Source organism: Triplophysa dalaica, chromosome 1, assembly GCF_015846415.1.
Source record: "Triplophysa dalaica isolate WHDGS20190420 chromosome 1, ASM1584641v1, whole genome shotgun sequence".
In the NCBI taxonomy this organism is placed as follows: domain Eukaryota; kingdom Metazoa; phylum Chordata; class Actinopteri; order Cypriniformes; family Nemacheilidae; genus Triplophysa; species Triplophysa dalaica.
This window is the reverse complement of record NC_079542.1, coordinates 2,967,075-2,993,526: the sequence shown is the minus strand read 5'-3', so window position 1 is coordinate 2,993,526 and position 26,452 is coordinate 2,967,075. Positions and strand designations below refer to the sequence as shown.

Genomic DNA, 26,452 nt, shown 5'->3' with positions numbered 1-26,452 from the left:
TCTCCAGTGAGCACTTTCGTCTCTCATTTCATGGTTACATACAGTACATCACTGACATGAGTGTGTTACTGGCATGTTACTGGCATGTTACTGACATGGTGAAGATGTCTTGTGAATGTTTATGTCTGGACTACACTTTGTGTTTCACAGTTTTTCTTTATCATTTATTCATCCTCATGTCATTTTAAACCTGTATGACTTTCTTTCTTCAGCAGAACCCAAAAGATATTTTGAAGATTGTTGGCAAGCAGACAACATTGGCCCCCATTGACTTCCATTGTATGAAGACAAATGAACGTGTTTTTATGAACCTGTTCTCAAAACCTCGTACAGTGTACGTCTAAATTTGAGTAAGCCAGCCAGGCCGTGTTGGATGTTGCGCCATCTTGGGAGGATGGCTGCTAGTGCGTTCAGTGCAGTGTTTTGTTTGTCTTGTTTGATTAGGAAATATAACTATGGTAGGACAGTCTTGTTAAAAATTGAAATAGCATTACGCAATAGGAAAAGCCCTCGGTTCTTTCACCTTCGATTTCTCCATATCAAACAAAACAAGTAACGATACAAATCAAAACAATAATAGCAGCAGAGTATGATCCTCCCAAGATGGCGGCGCCACTGCAACATACAACATGGGCTGTGACGTCAGATTCACATTCTCTATACTGATCAATAATTTTGATGACATCTTCCTGCACTTCAGCTTCTCATCAAATTCCAGGCTGTGCAGTAAACTAAAAATTAGCCTATTGGCTATTTCATAAGAGCGAGGAGCCTACCAATAACTTTCTGTTTCAGTCAAAATTTCTGTAAAACTTTAAAAGCCTGTAAAGTTTCGCAGCACAATGAAAACAAACCTCACATAATTTCATCTTCGCCTAGTGCATATTGTGCTGTTTTTGTACAGTTCACCCAAAAGCTGAAACTCTGTCATCATTTACTCACTCTCAAGTTGTTCCAAACCTGTATACATTTCTGTTTTCTGTTGAACACAAAATAAGACATTTTAAAGAATGCAGGAAAAGCAAACAGTTCTGAGGCACTTTGACTATCAACGTCATTTTTCCTACTATGGACGTCAATGGTGGTCAAGATCTGTTTGGTTACAAGCATTCATCCAAATATCTTTCTCTGTATAAATGTCTTTTTCTGATTAACACAGAGTTTTTTATTTTTGGGTGAACGGTCCCTTTAAGTACTTTAACTCACCATCTCTGTACCACTCGATCTCCGGCTGAAAGCGCTGCAGTGATGGATAGATGATGACGTTGCAGCCGAAACTCAGAGTCTCTCCTTCACGGCCGAACGCCACTCCAAACTTCTCCACGATGTGCGTTTCAAAAGTCACACCGTACTCCAGACAGGGCACTACAGCAAACAAACACAAGTTACTCTTTCAACCACAAGTTATGAACACATTTCACACATCTGCCTCCAAGATTTATCTTGTGCAAGGTGACATAACCACAACGTACACATAATTCACACTGATATTTACAATGATGTACTAGACAAGGAAAGGGGTTAAACCCTTTTTTCACGTAGGAAATAAGACATACATCATTACATTGACATTGAGACCACAGACGTGATCTGACAAAATACACTAACGCACAAACAACAGGATGAAAGTAGAGGTTATAATGTGCATAAAGACATTTGCAATAAGAATGCTCAGACAAAGAAAGATGTCAAACTTGCATGCATTGCAGAACTGTGGACACAAAAATGAAAACATGACATTTATATAAGACCATATCTTATATAAGATATTTGATGTCCTAAACGACACTGAAATCCAATCCAAAGGCTGTGTTCCTACATTAAATTATAAGTAAATGAAAGAAAGCTAAATATGTTTTTAAAGATCGGGTGGAAATAGCTGTTCGAGGAAACTCTGTACACACGTCTGACTTGTGTGTATGATGCGTGTTGAGGGTGTGGAAAGAGCCGGTTCAGGTCAACAGGGAAAACAGATGAGTGAAAACACTGAGAAGAGATGATCATGCACTGCGGACATCCAGAAGGCGATGAGACGAGAGTAAAACAGAACACGGAAATGAAATGAAGACCTTCGCGCGGGTTACCTTTATATCCGAACCTTCTGCTTTCTGCGCCCGACGAGTTGGAGACAAAACAGCCATTAACCAGCTGACATTGAAACATTCAGTCTCATGCTCACCGCTTGACAGTTAAGCAAAGCTCATATTCACTACAAGTTAAAGAAAAGAAATGAGCTCAACTTTATAAATACTTACGCTGTTTTGGAGTAGGCAGATACTCATCCATCTCTCCTTTGAATCCTAAGTGTTATATCAAACAAAACGCATGAATTAAGACATTCGAAAAAATGAATCAAGAATTGAACATTTTATTCTTATGCAAAATGTCAATTTAACCAGGGTTTTTTATAAGCTGCGTACTTTTGACGACGACAGAAGCGTACGCGGCGTTCTCGCCCTTGCTGTTCATTGCGGACACGCGGTACTGTGCAGTGTCATCAAAATCACACCTGGACATACACAAGAACCATTAACAACAGAAAAAACATTCAAACATAATGATAATTTAATATTGTTTGGATTAAATGTTAGCATTTTCCACTTAAGTATAGAACAAATATTGGACTTCAGAATGAACAACTCTTGATCAAAAATTGATCAAATCTGTTGAACATCACATTTAATATGCTTTTCTTGTCATAGTCTCATTTGTATTAAACTTTTAAATAAAGTTTTAATATTTAAAGTATTTAAATAGCTGCAATCTGAAAACTGTTTTGTTAACAATAATCTAAAATCTGTTATTAGTAGTGATGCACCGATACCGTTATTAAAGACACAGTGCCAATTTTTTTTTCTGGTACTCGCCGCTACCCATGTTTGTACCTTTTCACAACACCGTGAGACTAATACAAATAGAAGAGCTTCATAATAATAAACAAATCCACCTTAAAAAAATGAAAAAACTAATTGTATGTGCTTTATTATTTTAATAATGATTTATTATTTATACTTTAGAAAATGATTTCACATCAAAAAGACAGTTTTACATCATTTGACTTCAAGACATGTACGCATTCATTTTATGTTTCGAACAGAGATAGGTAAAATTGACAGATTGCAGGTATAAGGAGGTCTTTCTCTGACATTTCTCTAGAATGAAAATTTGCATGCAAATTGCATGCATGTGTTCACCTGTTAATCTCCAGGGAGTGAACATTATAGCTGCTCTCCAGTTTGTACTTCCCTGGGTGGGCCATGGGGTCAATGGAGACATTGTTCTTGTACCTGAAGACGGAGGTGAGGTAAACAAGAAGAAAACAGTCCATCAGCACTTAAATGGTTAAATTCGGCATAAACAGAAGTAGCGATTGTCTTTTTTTCAGTATCGTAACATATGCCCGAGAGAAACGACTTCTGAATTTAGAAAAAAATCTAGGGCAGGACTTGATTTCGTCCATCGATAACTGATTGGATCGCTGAAAGTTGGCCGTTCCCAACAAAATGGAGGCAGATCGACTGCCAGTTTAGAACGCAGTCTCAAACTCAATTTGGCACAAATTTATGTAACTGAAATGATATTCTTATCCAGAATAAATATCCCATTCAAAATTGAAGATACATTTACTCCAGAAGCAAAGCGATATTAAGGGGATAGTTCACCTAAAAATGCACTCACCCTCAGATTGTTTCAAACCTGTATCAATGTCTTTGTTCGGCTGAACGCAAAGGAAGATATTTGGAAGAATGTCAGTATCCGAACAGAACTCATCCCCCATTTACTGCCATAGTAGGGAAAATAAATTTGATTCAATAGGGGGATGAGATCTGTTTGGTTACTGACATTCTTCCAAATATCTTCTTTTGCATTCAGCAGAACAATTAATTCTGCATATTATGAAGCCCGTCTTGTTGTATTTTAATCAATTCCAATCTTTAAAACGACAAGAAACAATAAGACCCCAAAAAAAGTAGAAATAGTCTGTCGAAACATAATAGAGATCAGATACAGATATGAATTTTGAAAATAATGAGACAACAAATGGCACTAGTCCATAAACATTTGTGTGTTTATGTGCGTTTCAATCTAGCTCACCACACCACGCGTGGTTCAGGCCATCCCGTGATGGTGCAGTGCAGCCGCACACACTGTTTCTCCCACACAGTGTGTGAACGGGGCTTGATCACAAACTCTGGTGTGTGCATCAGGCTGTCCTCGTTCAGACGCTTGTGATACTCTTCGTTCTCATGAATCTGCGAGCGTGCAGAAAAATACGTTATTCGACACACTGCAAACCATACACATGACACAGTTACGATCGTTTGGCAAAATTCAATGATGCAAAATGCTTAGTAAACTCAACACGAAATCTGCAGGTGAAATGAATAGGCCTTTCGAAACGTGTTAAGACTCAGAATGTTGTAAGCGCTCAGCAGAACAACATTCTTGGATATCATGGGTTTTATTCATCTGGTGATGTTAGAGTAACCTGAATCTCCTTGAGGTCTCGGCACAACACTTGTTGACAACAGCAGTTTCATAGTCGAACATATTAACACACACCACCACATCCACAACTATTGAAATCTGGCACCGGGGTGGCATAATTTGCTGGCACAAGAAGTCAGAACTAAATAAAGACGATGTCTTAATACTTTCTTACACTTTTTCTTTCGGTCTAATAATAGAGAACTTCTTTGAAAGTGTTCTAGGAAGACACATGGCACACTTTCGATCAATGGGTTTAATGTTAATCTCGACAGTAGCATTTCACGTTTGGCATGTGGGAGGTTTGTATACTCATGACATTGTTTCTGTTGTTTAAAGACATTTCATTAAACTAACGGTTGGGCTTGTCTAAATTTTACACAACCATGGTAAAAGTTAAACAACTTTTAGAGCAGCGGTTCTCAACAGGGGGGCCGGGACTCACAAGGGGGGCCCCAGCTGACTCCCAAGATTATTTAAATTAAATATATATATATATTTGGCCACTTTTATAATGAATTAATGACAAGCTCTGAAATATCTTTTTGTAAGTAGGAAATGGGGGCCTTTGAATTTTGTCTTGGAGTCAAAAAGGTTGAGAACGCCTGTTTTGATGTAAAAGAGGCACAAATGTTGAATGTTTACCCTGTTGAAAGCACATAGTTAGTTCATCATATACACCTTAAAGTGTGGGGTTACTGTATGTGGTTAAGAGGTCCAGGATCTCCACTAACCCTTTTGCTAAGCGAGATGCGCTCAGCGGACTCTCTCATGACGGTTCGGCGGGACTTGTGTTCTGTGCGCTCCAACTCCACGCCGCTAGTGAAGAGGTCACGGCGTGCCAGATATCCGGCGCTCTCTTTAGCGCGTGCTTCCTCTGTGTCTGACAGACCACTTTCAAACTCACGACTGAGGACGAGATGTTGTAGCATCACATTCAATCATCTCTCTAACTAAAAAACCGTTTGAAGCACCTTTTTTTAAGAGTGTAATGCTTTCAACACTATCATTCTGTTGCTTTACCTGCCCCTGAAGATGGGCACCACATAACCGATGATCTGGTTCTCCTTGTCCATGGCCAGATAGGTGGGCTTGGCTCTCGTGGGCAGGGGTCTGATGCCCCCCTCATCTAGTGCCGTATATGTGGCAGCTCTAATGCTACAATCGTGTAGGAACATACACACATATCGGTGAATATCCACTTCTTGATCACACACACACTATTAAGATATTTGAAAGAGGGTGATGTCACGGAGAAGGGAAATTATTTAGAGAGGGTATAAGATTGAGGGAGGTTAAAGGAAGGGCTGGGAAGGAGGTTCCAAAAACTTTCAAAGAAAGATCAATAGTTTAATAAGTTCCTCAAGCAGTTTGATTCACTGTGTGTTAGGTCCAAGGATCCTTGCACCTTGCTACTCACTTTTACAAGCTTACATTGCCTCCAGAAGGCGCTCCAGTAAACCACAATCAACCACAGTTTTCCTACAGTTTAACCATAGTTTTACCATTGTATTTATAGCGGCTATACAAATACTAACTAATCTACACTTTTACTTAATAAAACCATGGTTAAAGGGACAGTTCACCCAAAAAAGAAAATTCTGTCATCATTTACTCACCCTCAGGTTGTTACAAATCCGTATGAATGTCTTTGTTCTGGTAAACACAAAGAAAGATATTTGAAAGACGGTCAGCCACCAAACAGATCTCCTCCCCCATTTACTGCCATAGTAGGGAAAATAAATACTATGAGAGTCAACAGGGAGTGAGATCTGTTTTAGCAGAACAAAGAAATGTATACAGATTTGGAACAATCTGAGGGCGAGTAAATGATGACAGAATTTTCATTTTTGGGTGATCTATCCCTTCAATTTTCATAAGCGGTGATGTGGATGAGCAGGGTCACCATGATGGGGTGCAAAATAAATATTCATAACTTAATAATAATAATACTTCTAGAGTTGATTTGTTCATCTGATCAGATTCTCACACAATCTTCAAAAAAATACATAAAATGTAAGATGTATGTTTCCAATCTACTAACTGAACAATTTCGCAGTGAATATAAAACCGCATTAACAGACCATTGTACTGTGATATCAACACATATTTCAACTTGGTGGAGACAAAAGTCATTTAAGAGATTAGCAAGTTTCTTTAAAACTTCAAAATGAATGCCGATTGTAGAGGAAAAATGATCTGCATTTGGGTAAATTTCATGAGAAATGTTTGACTTCAGATTAACATCTTGAATAATATTGATTTTCGATTGCAAAATGGTCAAATCTGAGCTCAGTTTGAGACATTGTTGACATACTTGACATACTTGACAAGATTGTGAGTTTTCTGACTCTTCTTCTCAAGAGAAATATCTGGAATATCTGACACTTTTCCATTTGTTCTCACTGATGTATAATCGAGACATCTTGCACTTACAAACTTTTCAGCACTTCAAGGTAAACCCCTGACTGATTCCTCATTTGCAAAATGCCAAATGAACACATCTGAACCAGAACCAACAATCTTACATTCTGTATGTGATCTTCTTGAGTATTCTCCAATCACTGGAGAGAACAGAGGCTTCAAAGGAAAGAACACGTACATACCCTTCACATATCTCCATGTTCTCATAAGCCTGTGTTATAAATAGACCCTCAAGAGTCAAGAAGAGATTGGGGGGCAACTAAAGCGATCCAGCACTTCACAAAAACATTCTCTTTCTAACACAGAAAGATTATAATCAAACAAGTATGGCAAAACATAAATCGTTGGATCCCATGATTCATGAGCTTCCTGGGAAGTAACACCCCATACATACAGTTAAAACCCTCCACTCATAAAAGAGGGATCAGTTCATGCCAAAAACAAACGTCTAACAAGGACGGTCATGTGTGTGTCTGATGTGTGTTGACCAGACAGCAGCTGTCTAGATTACACCACAAAAAAAAAACAGATAACAATCACACCTGTCTGTGTTCTGCTTTTCCACATGTTGCTTTATGGAGGAATACCAAATGGATTTGACAAAATGGAATATTGAATTTTTCACATCCAAGAACGTAACAGCATACAAGTCACTTCGAAATGCACAATGCAAACAAACATAACATCATTATTGTTTTAAAATGGTCTTGGCTGCTTATCTAATTCCATTTTATAAAAAATCTATAATTCAACTTCAACTCCAGCGGTTCACAAGAACTGTGAGTAAAATCATTACTGTAAGCAACAGCAGCAGATCTTCTAATGTAACCGCTATAAATACACGCATGACGTCAAGAACGCAGAGTGCCAAGATATGTTACGAATGTCATTTACATCCAAACATGAAACTCAAATAAAGAAAGCTAGAAAACCAATAAAATCATAACAGATCTTTAAACATGACAATTTGAACACGCTGTTGAAGGATCTTGTGGTCACGAGGGTACAGTCACAGCGGGACCATAACAAGGCAGTAGATAGATTTACATCTACCCAATGAATAACTGCCAGGACAAATATGATCCAAAGGTCACATGACCAGAGAGAGAGTCAATGAAAGAAATATAGGCATGGAAAAAAAAACACTAAAAAGCACCAAAATAATAAAAGCAAAGCTTGAATGTACAATGTATATTCAAAACTGACCTTGCAGAAAACTATTGCCAAAATGGCAAACCACAACAGAATACCAATTTACTAACGTCATGCATACCAGATATCTCTTGATGCACATTTTACTGGGTGTGATCAGTCAACCTTATAACATCTCAGGGAGAAGGGCAACGTGGGGATTCACACGTGCATGCAGAATTCACGTTATAGTTAAAATGTGGTTTTAAAAAGTATGATTAGATTCAATACTGAGGTAAAGCAGTGGATGTTAAGGATAGGTATATATTATCAGGTCTTTGGGTCGAGAAGTTACGGGGTTGAGTCCGAGGACCACAGGAGCGGGGAGGGTTTTAGAAGTCGATGGTGGTCTCTTACCCCTGTGTGCTTTTGCTGCTACGTGAGGAATAACTGCTGGAGCTCTGCTGGTATTGGCTAATAGCAGACTCAGTCTCCCGTCTACGGTAGCCACGATCATAGTGGCGATGATGTTTCTGGTAAAACGGTATTGATCCCGACATTGTGTCCGCTTTAGCTTGAACACTGTCCTCTGTTCTCAAGCTCTTTTAGTCAGTTTCTAAACTTGCTATTGACACATATGAATGATTACTCCCAGTGATTTAAGAACATTTAAAACATCATCATATATTTGTGTTAGTTGTTGGTTGAACAACTAAACACAATAAAACTGCACAAGTCTACGGTCAATGTAATGAGAGAAAAATATAAATCAAACATTGTCGAAACGTTTATTTCATGCCAGGTGAGGCCAGGTGTGAATTCTGTTTGCTTATTTTAATTTCATACTGTACAATTCAGTAAGCGCAGTTTATGTTTTCCGTATATGATATATTGTAATATTACATATGTTCACATTTTCCAATACTGTTGTATTGATTAAATATTGTAACATTATGTATTTTAGAACAAATGTTTTGTTTTATATATAGATAAGATTCATATTCCTGTTGTTGTATTGTATCATTGTATCAATATGACTTGTAATATGAAAACATAGTGCACAAAAGGTTAATGTTAAATATCAACCTTATCTTGCGTTTAGGACTGCAGTACTGTAAGGTACAGTAACCAAGACTGTCAGGCTTGTGCCAATCCAAAAATAAAGTCCTCCTATCATGACGCAATATACTATACTTTATTAACTATATTAATTTAAACTCCACGTTTAATCCATATTAGAAGCAAATCATAAAACCTATGTGTTTATGTGTTTGGTCGTCTCACCTTGCCAAACGCCCGCAGTCCGCAGTGAGCCGGTGCGCAAATGTGCGCGCTTCAGGAACTCGAACCCAATCGGCGACGCGGACGCGAACGCGCAGCGCGCACTCAGCGGGAGCTGCGGGCCGCACAACAAAAATAATGTTGGCGCTGGCAGGAATGTCCGAGCTGCTCTCACGACCTTTTATGGCGAGAGAGTCCGATAAATATAGACACAGAGCACCGGAAGATCGAGGCATTTTACACGCAGGTTATATCTGCGCTTCACGGGGCAAGTTGTCACACCGTGAATGCTGGTCGGAGGATTCATTTGGAAAATCATTTCCACTGATTTAAGTGAAAAGAAAAAGTTGCCATCAAAACTACAAACATATGATAAACAAATATAAAATATAATCTAACATAAATTTATAAATAGTATGAAATACAATTTCAGAAAATATAAAAGCATTGTGTTGGCCAATACAGAAATGTATATATTACAGAGAGATTACTCAAAAAACACACAACAAACTGCTTTAAACTGGAAAAAAACATCCCTACATTAAAAGAAGTTTCAATGTTTCTGCAAAACAAGTTGAGTGTTGTTGAACGAGTGTTGTGTACACCTGGTAACCACCTGTGAAACAAACATACAAAAGCACTGCTGTATGTGTTGCATTTGTGTGATTGGACAATTGACTATAATTCCTTATACAGTACAGATACACATCCCATGAGACAATTATCTGTGCGGTAAATATAGCTCCAGTCTTACCTGTAATGTTACACCAAATGAATTAATAGCATTTCCTTCAGTTTTGGAAATATGTAGAAAATCGGGTTGTAATTGATAACCAAGCATTCATTTGATAGGTCTCATGTATTTAAGATTTCCCAAACTTCACACATAGTTTAGTCTGGTTAGGAAAAGCTGCTCTGACGCTGTAGTTCCCTGCATTTCAAACATGTACAATACATCTCAGCTGTGGTCTGCACTAACAATAGACATGCTATTGTTATCTCTGTCACAACACATACCATCTGCAGCCTGTGTGTGTGGTTTTGTCTTCTGATGGCAAGATGGCACCACATATCTGTGAGACTTCCATGATGCATGGGACGGATAAACTACAACGTCTTCAGTTATCAATACTGTCCGAATTGATGAATCAGGGAAATGTATTGTGCTTGTCCAAGCAATGTAACTTCCAACCTGTTATAGTTTAAAAACTCAATGTAAACCTCTCATGTCTGTTTATCTCAAACGTAATGTAGATGTTAGTGGATGAGACCTACATTTTCCTATTTACCTGAGATTAACAAGTAATGTTGCATCAATTAAACATTGAAAATCCTTTGTGGAAACTGTGCGTAAAGATGCATGTTCAGACCAGCTGCTAAAGTTTATATGACTGTTTGATTCTGTCAGACTGTGTCATTTTGTCCCTCATCGAAGAAGCTTTGTATAACTGGAAGAACACATGTTTGGCTGATCCTTGGGGGGGTAGCATGTGTTTATACACGGCTTCCACACTGCGTAATGCGCTAAAAAACAACTGCAGCCCTAGAGACCTAAAACTACAAAATTGTGCAAAACAAATGGAATGAAACTATATGCATGGCTGTCATCATATCGTGTCGTATGTATCATGTACTACACATATATGCTCATAACTTTTTCAAGCTCATAATTCTGATATATATGCACCATATTCGTATATTTATATAAACATCAGCTACACCACACATTTAAACTTTTGCATAGATAATGACTCTGCACTCAGAATTTAAAAAGCATAGAGACAGAAATACTGAGAGTAGCTTTTAAAACAGCACAAGTACGCACTCTTGTGACCATGCAGTATAATGCATATTTACCTCAATGAAGATGGTACATGATGATAAATGTTACCTTGACCGTTATTTGAAACAAAAACAAGGCAGAATTAAATGGCACAAATTAGATAACGTGAAAAATAGTTTACTCACCAAGGGCTTTAACTTATTCGATGAGTTGTTAAAAAAGCAGTGGCGCTCTGTGCTGTTTTATCCATCTTTAAAAACTTTCGATAAATCTCCATCGTGTCCCACCTGCAAACACAACACCTGAATTACCCTGTTAACTGCAGGAACCAATCATCAGCACCGAAAGGCGGGATGTTGCAATATAGCATATTCTGATTGGCTTACAAAAAATAAAATAAATAAATAAATAAAAATGTATCTGTTTTACTTAGACAGAGTTGCCTAATTTAATACATATGAATAGATGAGACATATAGCTATTTATATACAGTACATATATCACCATTGTGGTGACTGACTTTTATTAAATAGATTGTGTCAGTAGACGTGTGCCTGTAGTTGCATCCCTACACAAAGGATTTTCTTATACCCAGCCATGAAACTGCTCAAAACAATAACATTATTTGATTATATCATATTTCCTAATTTTAAAGATTTTAATTATTCATAATAAAAGAGAAAAAGAAGACAATAACAGCTAAACAGTACAACAATGTATTTATTTCTCACCACAATATGTTTTTATAATGTTAAATACTATTATTTAAATCCCCCTTTATGTTTCTTGAGTATTTAACAGTCTGATTTAAGTCTGATGAATGGTTTAAAATAAGTAAGAAAATAAAAATGTGTCAAAAATCAATTACCTTAAAACTGTGTTTTTAAATGTGCATTTATATCATTATCTAGAGTTCGATCTATCAAAAAAACATGTCCACAAACACTTTGTAGTTTCAATAATGAATTATGACACTGTTGTTCAAAGTATGTATTTGTGAGACATTTTATTAAACGTTATCTTTATATCTTTTACGTGTAAAATGGTTGTTTTCAAATGTCATTTCAATCTTCAGTCTAAATTGTCAATTTGTCACATTAATGTGCACCAAATACAAAAGCTGATTACATTTTCATGAATCATTGTACACAAAATTCGTCTAAATAAGAAACATAACTAGTTATGCCTTAAAACATTTAAATATTTCTAAACAAATACTTTTTTACAAAAACAATAAAATTATGTTCTTCTTCTTCTGCTTTAGTTGGGCAGGAAAAAATAATTCATACCATATATGGTCAGGTTGACGAAGTTTTGCGCGGAGGGAGTCTACGGATATCATAAGTGGCAGAAATGGGTATATCATATTTATAATCCTTATCAAATACCAAATGATGTCTTTTTAGAACTATGTAAGGGAACTGCTTCATGTTTAATACAGTACACTATTATGAATCTTCATGTTATATTTTTGCCCCCCCCTTACTCCTGTAAGTTGGTGTGGTCTGAAAAGGCTTGCGGAAGCTCCGCTGTGTAAGCCGGAAGTTTGGGCGGTGGTTGAACGCGCTAGCAGATTCACTTGGATTGTACGGTGAGAAATCCTTTTTATCTTTTAAATATAACGTCGATTTTCACGTTGATCTCATGACATTGTTTAATAAACGATGTGTTTCACATTTGTTTAAAGTTGTACTTGCGGAATGAATGGGCGGAGTTACAGTATGCCATGACATGTCTGAAATTGTTCGACCGCTTGATAAGCCTCGTAAGGAATGTGGTTTAGAGTAAATATATTATTATTCCGTTGCAATATTTGATAAATAAGCGTGTGTAAGGTTGTCATAAAGTTGAAAACATGAAAATGTTAGAATTTGAATTACCAGCTTCATATCATTTTATTATCTCGCACCAAAAATGTAGACGTAAAGGTTGATTTACATCTTTAAAATGCGAAGCTTGGTTTAGGCCACATGATTCGGATCTGTCCTCATTAACTGTGATATAAATACAATCAAATGGGTCACATATGTAGGTTACGATGATTGAGGGTTTTTTACATGTGTGACCTCTTTTCCTTACGAAAATTAACACGGGTTTAAATATAGTAACCATTTTTCGTAAAAGCATAGTCACCACGAATGTACTTTGCACTTAACACGATGCCTTTAGTTTAACCATGAGATTTCTAGTAAAATAACCATGTCTTAACATGTCTTAACTATACCACAAATGTACTATGGTCTCACCAGTGAAATAGTTTAACAGTGTTATTTCTAGTGAAATAACACATCTTTTAAACATACCACAACTGTACAATGGTCTTACCACAATAAACACCATATTTTAACCATGATATTATTTGTAGTAAAACAGAATGGGAATCAATCTCCAGAGAACATGGTGATAATCTTTTATGGTTAAGTTTCCTAAATTTGGTTGTCTTTAAAGATGATTAAACAAGCCGGTTTGATTTTTTTTGTCTAATAGAAACGGAACAAAATTCAAGTTATAAACGCACATGCGCCAGATCAGTTAATGTAATATTTTGATAACAGTTCAGTCAACTGGCCTGAAACTCCCGTACTGTCTGCGGGGACAATTGGGCTAGTCCTTTTGTTGAGCCCTGCCCCAGTTTTACAAGTTTTTTTTATCTGCAAAGACGTAATGAATGTTTTTCTTGCTCATATGCCTCGTAGGACAATAAAAACTCTGATGGATTACACAATGCCTCATCATGACTGTCAATTATTCATCAGCACATATCTTCCTTATGACTGTCTAATGTTTTGTCCAGCGGGCAATGAGACTTTTGATGGGGCAACGTTCCTGTGGCTCATGTGTGATGTCTTGGTGTTGTTGTCTTTTAGGTAAAGACGAACACAGCCAAAATGTCAAGCAAACGTGCCAAGGGAAAGATCACCAAGAAGCGCCCTCAGCGCGCAACTTCCAATGTCTTTGCTATGTTCGACCAGTCGCAGATTCAGGAATTCAAAGAAGCATTCAATATGATCGACCAGAACCGTGACGGGTTTGTAGATAAGGAGGATCTGCATGACATGCTGGCATCTCTTGGTAAGGCTTCGGGGAGTCTATTCATGTCCCAAACACCAAGAATACTTTTTTGGTTTATATGAACTCAAATATATAAACTAAACTATAGAAACTATGCAGACAATAGAATATTTACAGAATTTGTGTATTTTAGGAAAGAACCCAAAAGATGACTATTTGGAGGAGATGATGACAGAAGCTCCGGGTCCTATAAACTTCACTATGTTTCTCACTATGTTTGGTGAGAAACTGAACGGCACAGATCCGGAGGACGTTATCCGAAATGCATTTGCCTGCTTTGATGAGGAAGGAACAGGTAACAATCTTAATTAAAATCCAGACACCAAAGCTTACGTTTTATCCCTATCTAGTTAACATTACCACCTAATCTTATCGAAGTCTCTTGAACACATAATTACACAGGAAAGGTGAATCTCTTGATCATTTCTATATGTGCTATTATATATTATGTTTTTATAATTATTTTATAAAAAGGCTATCTCGTTTAAAACATTAAACAATGCTGATTTTTGGAAATGAAAAATGATTGGACCGAATCCAACTCTCTTAGGCTTCATTAATGAGGACTACTTGCGAGAACTTCTGACCACCATGGGCGATCGCTTCACAGATGAGGAGGTTGATGAGCTCTTCAGAGAGGCACCCATCGATAAAAAAAGCAATTTTAACTACGTGGAGTTCACCCGCATTCTCAAACATGGAGCCAAAGACAAGGACGATTAAATGTAAAACAAGTGCCATCCAGCCGCAGTCCTCTTCCTTTTAGAAATCCCACTTTAGGCAAGATGTTTTCTGTACTGTCCTGGAGCTTCTATAGGAATTAAGCTCTATTCCTCCATATGTGTGTGTGAATGAGAATTAAGAAGGTGCACTCTGTATAACCTCTCTAGAATAAGACTATGTGGATGGATTGTAACACAGTATCACTGAAAAAGTTTTATTGTAGCCCATTACTTAAATACTTCCCTCAGCTTAAAATTTGACGTGGGTCTGTACACAATTAGGTTCTTATTGAGTTGCTTGAATATTTTTGGCACAAGGTGAAAGTTACAGTGTTTGTTCTTTGATGTATGTCAGTTAGATCTATTTCACCCTCATCATTTGTACACTTTAAGGTTGATAGGTTTGGTTTGTAGGTCTGGGTTGAATCTGGGTTTCTGATGGATCACAACTTTTTCTTATATGTTGTCCATGTCTATAATTTGTATCACCGAGTGTAACTTTTGAGTTTGCTAGTCGCACACATACAAGTTGACAGCGTCAAACCTCTGAGACAGGGTCTTATTCCTCTGTTCATTAAAACTGGATGCAATGTGAAAATGTTGTTGTTTTAGATGCATTTGATCTATCATGGCCGGATCTAACTGAATTTTTACATTTTATAATATGAACTATTTTGAATAAATGACTCTTATTAAAACAGTTCCTTGTGCAGTTCCCATAGTTTGTGTTAGTTATATTATATTCTAAACAGAATGGTTAGCTATCTAGATAATTACCAGACATTTTAATTTGACATGTCTGTGATATAATGAGATCAATTAGCTGCTTTTGTGGTTTTACATGTAATGAAATGCACATCTTTTATGCTTCTTTCCTTAAAATCATCTCTTTATAGCGAATATTTTTTTTCATTTAGGGCCATTATTAATTAATAATATCTCATTCATATCTTATCACGTTTTCTATATAAAAAAGTATATAAATATTTTACAACAACAGACATCACTAGTTACGCGATTATTATAACAATATTAATAAGGCGTTTAAAATAAAAAACGTTAATCTCTGTATGTACTAGTGTACTGTCACTTTATCTAGTGTTAAAAAAGCCTAACTAGAGGGGGCGGAGCTTTGCCACACTAACTTGCGGACTGACCAATCAGAACTCGACTTTCAACGATCATGCGCAGTAGCTGCAGAAGCATGCCGGGTTTGTGTAATCGGGACTGGAGTCATGTAATAGAGGTAACTATATTCCAGCTTTTAACTACTGTACGTGACGAACTGTTATTTTCTTTATGTTTCCCTGTATACAGACCATAGTTTGTAGTATTTTAAGGTGCTGATTCTACAATACAAAATGACTTCCGCGTGGCGCTACAAGGGCAAAGTGATTCACGAGCTTTCATCGTGTATTCATGACGTGTTGTCTTTTAAACTGAATATAAGTGTTGGTACGATACACATATCTCTTGTTTATTAATGTTTTTCTGCACAGATTTAAGTCAGCAAAACACTTACGGATTAATGCATTTAATGGAATGTTGATCAAATGGAGCCGTTTCATAATCGAGTGAATTTCGCAAAGACCATAATACACAATCAACAGTGCTATAGTTTATAAGTTATTTATTGTAAACATATTCTGACAGTATTTGTTGTGCGTCACTTATTTATACTGATGGTACGACAAAATAATGGTACAATGTTACACTTATCTAATGGGAATGATGGGGACAAACTACCAAGTACAAAACTGTTAAGACATTAATAAGAATGAATTATCTGCTTCATTTCACAAATAAAATTGTGTCAAGATGTCCTTTGTCAACAGTTTGACACAAACTTCTATCCAAAGCAATTTACGCTGCATTCAGTGTATGTGACCCTGGATCACAAAACTGGTCTTAAGTAGCAGGGGAACATTTTTAGTTAAAGGCAAAAATACATTATATGGGTCAAAAATATAGTTTTTTCTTTTATGCCAAAAATCATTAGGATATTAAGTAAAGATTATGTTCCATGAAGATACTTTGTAAATTTGCTACCTTAAATATATCAAAACTTTATTTTTGTGAGTGGATGACCAGTAACAGTGCCTCTTATTAACAACTTAAAAGGCAATTTTCTCAATATTTTGATTATTTTGCACACTCAGATTGCAGAGATTTAAAGAGTTATATCTCCGCCAGATATCATCATATCCTAACAACCCGTAGAATGCAGAATTATTCCGCTTTCAAATGATGTAAAAATATCCATTTTGAGAAATTGACCCATACGACTGGTTTTGTTGTCCAGGGTCACATATTTGAATTTTATCCCGGGGATAGAATCCATAACATTTGTTTTGCAAAGCTCTACAATTGAGTTACAGGAACAACTAATTGTGATCTGCTAGAAATCTTACCGATGAATTCTAAACCGAACCTCTTATGTCTTTAACAGGTTTTTTTTGCCCCTGTGACTATTTTAGGGATGCTGTAGGTATTTCGAATGGCCAGGACCCTGGCACTGAGGTTGCATCTGCTCCGGCATTTTGGAGCCCGAGTCCCTTCATCACTGACAGCGTGTGCTGCTAGACCTCTGTGTTGTCCCCGTCTTCACACCTCCACTGTCTGTTCTCCAACACGCTCCAAAATCAGTCCGAGAGCTGTGTGCACCATAACACGTGACCCTCTGTTCCTTATCGCTGGATCCGTTCGCCCTCACCAGGAACTCCTCACCAGTGGAAGCAGTCAGTCTTTACTGCACCACCTGACTTCTGAAGAGGACCGCGTCTTTTCGGACCGCCTCTCCTCCTCCACATCGTCCCAGCAAGTTCTGCGTCTCTTGCGATCTTACCCTGATCTGTCAAGCGGAGCAGCAGCGTCTGTCCTTCACCGACTGGCTGATCTGGAGCAGGATGATGACTGCGGTCTTAAGAACCCACAACTGCTGTCAGATGTGAATTTGAACAAACTCTGTCAGAAACTTGAGCAGGATTCAGCCGTGTTAGAAGATGACGTGGTGGTTCGATCTCTGCTGGGCTGCACACGTCTCTATCTCGACCCGTGGAGTCGACTGGTGGTGCGGCTGGTGTCTGAAAGTCAGGAGAGATTGGACTTGGAAAGGTTGAGTGTTGAATCTCTGTGTGGGTTATCGAGGGCTCTGTTGGCGTTGGAAGGGCCTGAGTGTGGGATGGTTAAACAGGCTATGAATCAACTCCAAAATAAAGACCCAGGCCGATGGAGTAGAGAAGAGCTAGTGTCCGTTTACCGCGCACTTGCGTCTGGTTTAAATGATGGTGGACGCTACCTAGAGCTCTTGAACGAATTGAATGCTCAGGCTCTTCGACTAGCGCAACGAATGGATCCAGTGGCCGTAAGCGAGATTCTGGGGGCTTTGGTTACACTAGAACAGACACAAGCATTGCCGCTGGTTATCGCACTCTGCAAGCAAGCCGTCCGACACGTGCCAAACTTTACAGACGCAGAGTTGACTGCGGTTTTGTCAGCACTAATGTATTATGGACACAGCGATCACTTTTTCGTGGAAGCTCTCGAGCGCCACGTGCCCAAGGTCGCTTTCAGCGCACATGCAGAAACGATTACCAAAGTGATGCAGTATTTCGGACGGCGACGCATTCGATCCATGCCTGTTTTTAATGCAGTCGCTGAGAGTTTCGTGTACCGTGCGGAGGAGTACTCTACATGGCAGGTGTCTCATCAGATAGTCGCGCTTGGAATGCTGGGATACGTGCCGCCCGACTCGACAAGACTGTTCCGAAAAGTGGAGTCTGTTTTGCGTGCCCGATATTTGCAGTTCCAGCCCAGAGCTCTTCTGGATTTGCTGCATGCTTGTACTCTGCTGCAGAGATACCCACTAAACTTTGTCTCAAAAGTCTTTAGTCCCTACTTCATGCAGCAGCTACAGGGTGTGTATGAATTTTTATTATATTTAGTACATATTAGTACACTAGTACAACTAGTACATATTTTTTTATATTTATATAGTTTTATATATATATATATATATATAGTACAGTTGATAATAAAAAAATATTTTTTGAAAATAATAAAAAACGTTTTCAGTTCATTTTATTTTTGTATTGATGCAGAGGAGAACAGTGGGATGGATCGGCTGGTGCTCGCTCAGTTAACTCAGCTGTACATGACTGTGAAACTGGAGTGTCCCTTCTATCATGTGAGAATTTTTTTTAGTATACTTAAGTAAAGCTCAAGTACATTGTTAAGTATACTTTTTGTAGCATGCATGCTAATGTCAATTTACTAGTAGTATACTAAGTGTAAGTGTACTATTTGAGACTGAATTGGCCCACTTTTTAGTTTTTGAACGTGTACTTCTAAGCATACATACATATTTTACTGTCTGCTCTCCGGCCCGCTCTAAACCTTGACACTTTCAATGCACAACTAGTTTACAACGATGTTTTTTCTTTGTACTACAACTATACTACAAGTGAACTTTAAGGTATACTGATAGTTTACTAGTTCAATACTCACAGTGCATTTTTATAAAAGTTCACTTTTGAAGTATGCTCTCAGTAAACTTTCTTCTTTAAGTTAACTTGTAGTTTGCTATTTATATTTTATCAAATGTATACTATTAGGTCTTATATCATGGTCTGTTTGAATACATGATTATGATTGGCTGGAAGGTTAGAACCATTTATTGCACATGTAGTTCCAGTCAGTTTGATCAATGTTGGAAATTAACTGACGAAAATGATCTCTGCTTCGTGACGGGTGGTTCTTGGCCTTCACGCCGTTGATTAAAATCGAGTAACACTTCAGTATATGGAGCAATTCTCACTATTAACTAGTTGTTAGTAGCGTGCCTATTATTGGTAAATTGGCTGTTTATTAGTACTTTTAAAGCATATATTCTGCATGACCAAACTCTACATCCCTTATCTTATCCAATACCCAAACCTAACAATTACATTATTTGCTATTAATAAGCGACAATTTAAGAGTTTATTGGTGAAAAAGTTGCAGTTAATGGTTTGTTAATAGCGACAATTGCCCCCTACACTGAAGTGAGACCTAAATTCATATAATGCACATATAGCCATGGATTATCCCTTACCTAATTTACATATGAAAAATAATTATAAATATTGTACATTTTTCAAACCCTTACAATTGCACTGCAATACTTATCGGCTGATCATCACCAGAAAAAAGATATGAACTTCATGTGTATATTTACAATAAGTCAGTGAAACCTCAGATGTGCCAAAATAATTAAAATACTTCATGTACCATTTATATATTTTTAAATGTATACTACTCGGTCTTAAGATATGAAAAAAAAAACTTTGTGTACAAAGATCAGCTTCAGTTTTGCACGTTTATATACGCTAAACTATTCCACCCCAAAGCTGACATAATCCTATAAAAACTTGAACGTGTACGAATATAACACCGTTTCTACACCGTACGCCACAGGCGCGACGCGACATGACAACCTGCTTGTTCTTAATGGCTTTGTCGTGTCTCGCTGCATCCAGTGTGGACAATATTTGAAATTATAATGGATTCTAATGCTTTCTAATGTCTTTTGTCGTGTCCGGTGTAGACACGGTGTAAGGCTCTATGTAAAATTATGTGAATTATTTCATAGACTACTTAAATAATAAGCACAACTGCAAATCAAGTATTTAAGTACATAGCATTTTTCTTATACTTGTACATCAAAAAGTACAGGCCAAAATAGACTTAAGTCTGTAAAAGTGAAATACATAAAAGTGAACTGAAAGTACACTTTCTTATTTTTGTTTTAAAGTATACCAATAGGACAATTAAAATAAATAAACATGGTTTGGGTAAACCTTGGTGGTATTACAGTATGTATTGATGTTCTGTGTTTTTATGAAGGGTCCATGGCTTTTACCAAAGTTTCGTGTGAAGTCATTTTTGGCCCCTGGACAGTCTCTGGAGACTCAAGTAGAAGCTCAGCTCTACAGTGCGGTGAAGTCCGGCCTCATGGATCTGCTGGGGGCTCGTTCTTACTTTGCGTCCAAAGTACTTACGCCATATTGCTATACACTAGGTACAATAGTAAATCCGCAACTAAATAAAGTTTGACTGTACATTTGAAAAGCAATTTCCAAGTTTCAAAGCATCTCTCTGTACAGATGTTGAGATAAAACTAGACGAAGAAGGATATGTCCTGCCAGCTTCTCATCAAGATGAGGTGCATAAAAGGTAACGCATGTCCTGCATTTGAAACTCCGTTCAATGTGTTGTGTGAATGCATGCGTTTTATGTTTGTTTAGTAACATGTATGTTTGTTCATTATCAGAATTGCTCTCTGTATCGACGGGCCAAGGCGCTTCGCAGCAAATGCAAAGCATCTACTGGGTAAAGAAGCCATCAAACAGCGGCATCTGAGGATTCTGGGATATGATGTTGTTCAGGTAAAACTCACACAACAATGTTTTGTCGCCTTTCAGTGTGTTTTGCATATTGTACCTTTTTCTTACCCATACAATTGCATTATAATACTTATTCACAGACCATCACCAGAAAATACTTATTGTAAATGTACACATTACTTTCATCAGTCAACTATGTGCCACAATAGTGAAACTGAGTTTTCTCTCTATTCAGATTCCATTCTATGAGTTTGAGAAACTCAAGGACAAGAAAGAAGTTGTGGAATATCTGCACAAAAAGATCTTTCCTCACAGCTATAGACTGAGCTGGTAATAGCTCCACAGTCCAAATCCAGCCGATAGATTGTGTGGACAAAGGGTTTTTGTTCATACAGAAACATTTGTATTTATTTTTTTGCTTTATAAATCCTTAGGCAGAGTGACTATGTAAAGAAATAAACTAGTAATAAAAGAACTAAATACAATGTTGTACATCGTCATTTCCCTCAAAAATGAAATGGATGTCTTTATGTAAAAGGTTCAGTCACTGTTGTTTTCTGATATGGGTCTCAGTTTGCATCAAAACATTCAGTCTTCAAATATATAATAATTTATTATATTTGCTTTCAGTAAGCAACACTGTATTGAAGTAAAAAGAAAACCAACTACCGCAGATCCTTTATAAAACAAAATGAATCTCCACTGAAGAAAAATCAAGGCGCACACCCCAGTGATTCATTGTGAAAGATGTATGAATACAATTGATACATTCCTTATGAAGCAATAAAAGATTATGAAGTACGTGACTGAGATTGCAGGCGAGATTGTTTAAGTCACTACAGCTCTGTCCCAGAGTTTCTTTGTAAAGTACATGTGTAGATATTTGTCCATGTCTTTCGAGTGTTTGAGGTTCTTTTACGTCAGTCTGTTTTTTATGTAGCTGGAATCTGAGGAAGGCCAAACTCGTCCACCAGTACTCCATCCTGAAAAGCACAAGATTCATATCAGTTAGCAAATATCTATATGGGACACTATGATGCTACTGTAAAAAAAGGCTTAAGAATGAATTTGTTTAAAACTTTGAATATCCCTTTAAATCACGTTGATTTTTCTTACCCCCTTGGCAGACATTTTCTTTTAAGCATCAACTCACTTAATTTGGATTTAAATTCTCAAGTAATTTTGCTACTTAAGTAAATGTTAAATGTTTTGGCAATGTTGGCCTCACGCTACCTTTCCATCACATTAACAAGACCATCACAAGGCTTGGAATGTCATATTTTGTAAACGTATTTACTTTGATGTATACTGCATACTTTGGCAAAAATAGATCATCTTATCGTTTCAACCATGATGTTTCAACAAAGTATGTATGCTGAAGAACCCTTATTGATTTCTTCATTAGTTTTTAAATCACTTTTTTATGTCTATGTTTTGATTTATATATCAATGAATAGGACACAGTGTTATAATATGAAATTAGATGGTTGCTAACCCGCATGTTGCTCTTGCCTCCCGGCAGAGCATCAGGAATAGCTGGAGCAGTAGAGGCCTCGTCCAAATACGAGTTATCATCGTCCAATAACAGCTCATCGCCGAGCGCGTCTAGCTCTAATGGAACAAAAAGCCCACAACACATCAAAATGCTAAACCACATAGATGTTCATTGGCACGTGAAAATCGAATGAAAATGAAAATTGATGGAAGCTCCAGGCTTGTGTTACTAACCCGCCTCCAGGTCATCTTCATCAATGTCTGGTGTCCCGTAACTGCGGCTGAGAGCCTCCTGCACCTCGCTCGCATCCTCCATCATGTCCTCCATCTGATCCTGTAGATCCTGAAAAATTGTGGACAGCACACGGTTTCTTCACACACACTTATAAATCTCCAATGAGCACGGACAATTTCACAGCACAAACGTTTGTGTGTTGGTCAGTTAAGGGGTGAACGAGAGTCTTACCTCAATCTGATCAATCTTAACATTCTTGTAAGCCTTCTTCATTTCTTTGGCTCCGATTTTCATGGCATCCACCTGTTTTGAACACAGTAACGCAAATCAGCTCAGTTCGGGAGATAATAGGAGAAAATAAAGGCTTATTTGATTTTGGATGTCACACATTTTCGTGTATATTTGGGAGACGAGATCATGAGCGATGACAGAACTGCTCGCTCCTCTTACCGTAGTCTTGGTATCTTTCAGCGTCTGGATGGTATAGTTGGTCTGCTCCATGTTAAACGACTGCTGCGTCAGCTGATCTCTCTGTCCTTCATACCTGCACACACAAGAGTTTACCTCATCATCAACAAAAATTCATCACAGATTCAACAAGCACTAAGTCAAATCAATGACAAAACAACAAAATGGCATAAAAAGACTATGTGATCTTAAACGTCTTATTATAAAGGATCCAACAAATTAAGTTAAATCAGATGCTTCAAATAGAGTTTTTACTTTCTTTAGTGTAATACTGTACTTACATTCTCTTCTGTTTGAGCACTCGCATGGCCTTCTGCTTCACCATGTTCTAGAAAAAAAACATTACAACTTCATGATGAGTTCTTTCGATATTTTAGTTATGCTTGGCTTTACAGCCCAGTGACCGGATGCATAATCTTGCGCCATTTTTTTCATATAAATATATAAAAGACATATTTTGTCTGCATATTAAAAATACTTAAAAATACTTGTAAATATTAGCATACTATACAGAAACACTATCAAAGACTGTGAGTGACTATGCACAATAGGTTAATAAAAACATATCTGAGGGTGAGTGAACGAGGACGATTCTCCAATGAACTGTTTCATGAAGATTTAATGTCAACTCATACTTGCAGACACAGTCATGTGAAGATCTGATGTTACAGATATAGAGTTTAAGTACATGTTTTACCTTTGATGGTCCATCCCTCATTTTCTTCATCTGATCTTTGTATTTTACTAATTCTGTATCGAGTCTGGCAATCTTCTTATCGACGGACTCGGCTCGTGAGTCAACCTGAAGTTTAATAAGAGAGAGAGGGAGATAACACCAAATTAACGTACATTCATACAGTACATACATAATGCATACAATGCTAAGAATGGCCTGATGCCAGTGTTTGTGAGTTTAGAGGAGGAACTGTTCTTTATCAAGCCGGTTGTGTCATTACATCCTTCATATTTTTTTATTTAAATTACAGTTTTTTTCATTCATTCATATTTAAACAATACAAACTAAATGTATTGCTGCGATGCACTGTATAGCATCACATAGAAGACATGATGTTATAATAATAATTTGTATATATTTTTGAGTTCATTAATTACTTTAAGATTATAATATCTAGCTTGGAAATTAATCGTGTAATTCATTTTAATTACTTTTCTGCGGAGACGTTTAAAATAAATTAAAACTGTGTGTTTGTTATAGAAAACATTGTTAAAAAAATTAAATGTAGCATTCTTTGTGGAAATATTGGTATGGTAATCATTAATCTGTATGACTGGCCTGACCAGCAATATAAATAAAAAACTCATTAATACAGAAAAGTGTAAACGAGCGGTTAAAGTTTACAATCATCTTCTTAAAAGAATAGTTCACCCTCAAATGAAAATGATGTCATAAATGAATCACTCTCGAGTTATTCCAAACCTGTATAAATGTCTTTGTTCTGATCAACACAGAGAAAGATATTTGGACGAATGCTTAGAACCAAACAGTTCTTGGCCACCATTGACCATGGCAGTCAAGGCAGTCAAAAGTGCCCTACAACTGTTTGCATTCTTCAAATTGTCTTCTTTTGTGTTCAACAGAACAAAAAAGTGTACTTTTTCCTACTATGGGAGTCAATGGGGGGCAAAATATGTCTGGTTTTAAGCATTCTTCCAAATATCTTTCTCAGGTTCATCAAAACAAAGAAATGTAAACAGATTTGGGCCAACTCGAATGTGAGTAAATGATGACCGAATTTTCATTTTGGTTTGAAGTATTAATTAGTTTAATAGAGAAATATCTCGTCCAGCGATGTATAACTAATCTAACCAGCAGGACAGGTTGGACTCACACCCATAACACTAACACACACACACACACACACAGCCTCTTTATCCCGGAAACACAACTTTCACATCAAATGACAAACAATAATAATACTACAACAATAATAACAACAACAACAAACATCATCACAAAAACATAGCTAACGTTATATAGACACAGGCATCGTTTGTCTTGACTAATGTTATCGTTACGTGACACAGCAAAACATAAGTTACTTCTGTCATTCTCACTGTGTAAATAAACAGAAGTATAATATGATGACATCTAAAACAGTTCCTTCATGCTGTATACAATTATTACAGAAAACGACTAAATCGAGACTTGATTTATTTCGGTTGTCAGGACAAAAGTTCCTTTGTTTATCAGTTTGGGCAGTCTGTAAAGTTGAAAAGAGTCATACACACATTTGAGATGCAGTCCGTGAGGTTCGGTGCCGGTCCTTTGGGTTTCCCGCGTCCGAAAATGCGATTCATGCTGACACTGACTATATAAAAGAAGATTAAATGGAAAGAAAACAGCGATCGCTCTCTATCCCACCCGACCACAAAACTCCCGGAAGTAATGACGTCTGGACGTCACGCGCACGTCACGTGGTCATACGTTTCACTACAGCCATTTGAGCGTTTGCGATAAAAACATATATTATCTCTCTTTCATTGTTAGCATTTTTATAAGCTTAGGATAATAAAAGTATAATATTGAAAAAGTTTAATAAGGGTGAGTGGAATAAATTGGCACGTAATTAAGAACTCCATCGTTAAAGTCCCAGTGAAATTAAAAAGGACAATTTTATTTTTTCATGAAATATTCAGGTAATTTTCTTTTTTTAAATACATGTACCCTCATAATTTTCATTTCAAATCTGAAAATGCACTTCTGCTCTGAAATGACTATCCATCTCAAATGACGTAAACTAGACGGGTTGGGCGTCAGAGCCATTGAGGAGAGAGAGTCGCGTCTTCTCCGTTGACTCCAATCGAACAGATTTTTCACAGCTTCATTAGTTCCTGTAAGTTACTAGTAACGCATTTAAAGACAAAAGCCATGTAATGAATAAAACAATGATTGAAATAAAGCATTTAAAGAAAAAACATAACTCTCTGGAACTATCTGAAGGCTCCATGA

The 26,452-nt window shown here is 37.2% G+C and overlaps 4 protein-coding genes across 5 annotated transcripts in view; 2 read left to right on the top strand and 2 right to left on the bottom strand.

Moving 5' to 3' along the window:
* Window positions 1-10,255, bottom strand: part of myom1b (myomesin 1b) — a 34,137-nt gene extending 23,882 nt beyond the window's left edge. Inside the window, 10 exon segments of the mRNA XM_056743739.1 lie at window positions 1,207-1,365; window positions 2,256-2,300; window positions 2,421-2,509; window positions 3,195-3,287; window positions 4,096-4,253; window positions 5,223-5,397; window positions 5,512-5,646; window positions 8,461-8,668; window positions 9,328-9,940; window positions 10,079-10,255. Of these exon segments, the coding sequence (XP_056599717.1) occupies window positions 1,207-1,365; window positions 2,256-2,300; window positions 2,421-2,509; window positions 3,195-3,287; window positions 4,096-4,253; window positions 5,223-5,397; window positions 5,512-5,646; window positions 8,461-8,603 (997 nt within the window). The 5' untranslated portion in view covers window positions 8,604-8,668; window positions 9,328-9,940; window positions 10,079-10,255.
* A 2,347-nt stretch (window positions 10,256-12,602) lies between these two features.
* myl12.1 (myosin, light chain 12, genome duplicate 1) lies at window positions 12,603-15,601 on the top strand. Its single transcript, XM_056754254.1, has 4 exons — window positions 12,603-12,698; window positions 13,975-14,179; window positions 14,313-14,474; window positions 14,730-15,601. The coding sequence occupies exons 2-4, from the start codon at window positions 13,996-13,998 to the stop codon at window positions 14,900-14,902; spliced, it is 519 nt and encodes a 172-aa protein (XP_056610232.1). The 5' UTR covers window positions 12,603-12,698; window positions 13,975-13,995; the 3' UTR covers window positions 14,903-15,601.
* Window positions 15,602-16,072: 471 nt separating this feature from the next.
* Window positions 16,073-21,740, top strand: fastkd3 (FAST kinase domains 3). 2 transcript variants are annotated; one of them, XM_056754616.1, is made up of 7 exons: window positions 16,073-16,147; window positions 17,351-18,818; window positions 19,002-19,087; window positions 20,785-20,959; window positions 21,045-21,114; window positions 21,212-21,326; window positions 21,520-21,740. In XM_056754616.1, the coding sequence occupies exons 2-7, from the start codon at window positions 17,399-17,401 to the stop codon at window positions 21,616-21,618; spliced, it is 1,965 nt and encodes a 654-aa protein (XP_056610594.1). In that variant the 5' UTR covers window positions 16,073-16,147; window positions 17,351-17,398; the 3' UTR covers window positions 21,619-21,740. The 2 variants fall into 2 exon arrangements, with proteins under 2 accessions (XP_056610594.1, XP_056610585.1); XM_056754607.1 differs by having other exon boundaries at window positions 16,077-16,147; window positions 17,379-18,818.
* Window positions 21,741-21,878: 138 nt separating this feature from the next.
* Window positions 21,879-25,882, bottom strand: chmp5b (charged multivesicular body protein 5b). The gene is made up of 8 exons (XM_056754628.1): window positions 25,732-25,882; window positions 24,179-24,283; window positions 23,763-23,809; window positions 23,464-23,557; window positions 23,245-23,316; window positions 23,013-23,121; window positions 22,780-22,895; window positions 21,879-22,267 (listed from the first exon to the last, which is right to left on the bottom strand). Exons 1-8 carry the CDS (start codon window positions 25,798-25,800, stop codon window positions 22,217-22,219), a joined length of 663 nt encoding a protein of 220 aa, XP_056610606.1. The 5' UTR covers window positions 25,801-25,882; the 3' UTR covers window positions 21,879-22,216.
* Between the last annotated feature and the right edge of the window lie 570 nt (window positions 25,883-26,452).

Bases quoted from the DNA above. Each gene is read 5' to 3' on its own strand.
- myl12.1 (XM_056754254.1), top strand. From the start codon at position 13,996: ATGTCAAGCAAACGTGCCAAGGGAAAGATCACCAAGAAGCGCCCTCAG. The intron at 14,180-14,312 runs GTAAGGCTTCGG...TGTGTATTTTAG, and splicing joins TGACATGCTGGCATCTCTTG to GAAAGAACCCAAAAGATGAC. The intron at 14,475-14,729 runs GTAACAATCTTA...CAACTCTCTTAG, and splicing joins CTTTGATGAGGAAGGAACAG to GCTTCATTAATGAGGACTAC.
- fastkd3 (XM_056754616.1), top strand. From the start codon at position 17,399: ATGGCCAGGACCCTGGCACTGAGGTTGCATCTGCTCCGGCATTTTGGA. The intron at 18,819-19,001 runs GTGTGTATGAAT...GTATTGATGCAG, and splicing joins CTTCATGCAGCAGCTACAGG to AGGAGAACAGTGGGATGGAT. The intron at 21,115-21,211 runs GTAACGCATGTC...GTTCATTATCAG, and splicing joins CAAGATGAGGTGCATAAAAG to AATTGCTCTCTGTATCGACG.
- chmp5b (XM_056754628.1), bottom strand. From the start codon at position 25,800: ATGAATCGCATTTTCGGACGCGGGAAACCCAAAGGACCGGCACCGAAC. The intron at 23,558-23,762 runs GTAAGTACAGTA...TTGTGTGTGCAG, and splicing joins GTGCTCAAACAGAAGAGAAT to GTATGAAGGACAGAGAGATC. The intron at 22,268-22,779 runs GTTAGCAACCAT...TGTGCTTTTCAG, and splicing joins GAGGCAAGAGCAACATGCGG to GATGGAGTACTGGTGGACGA.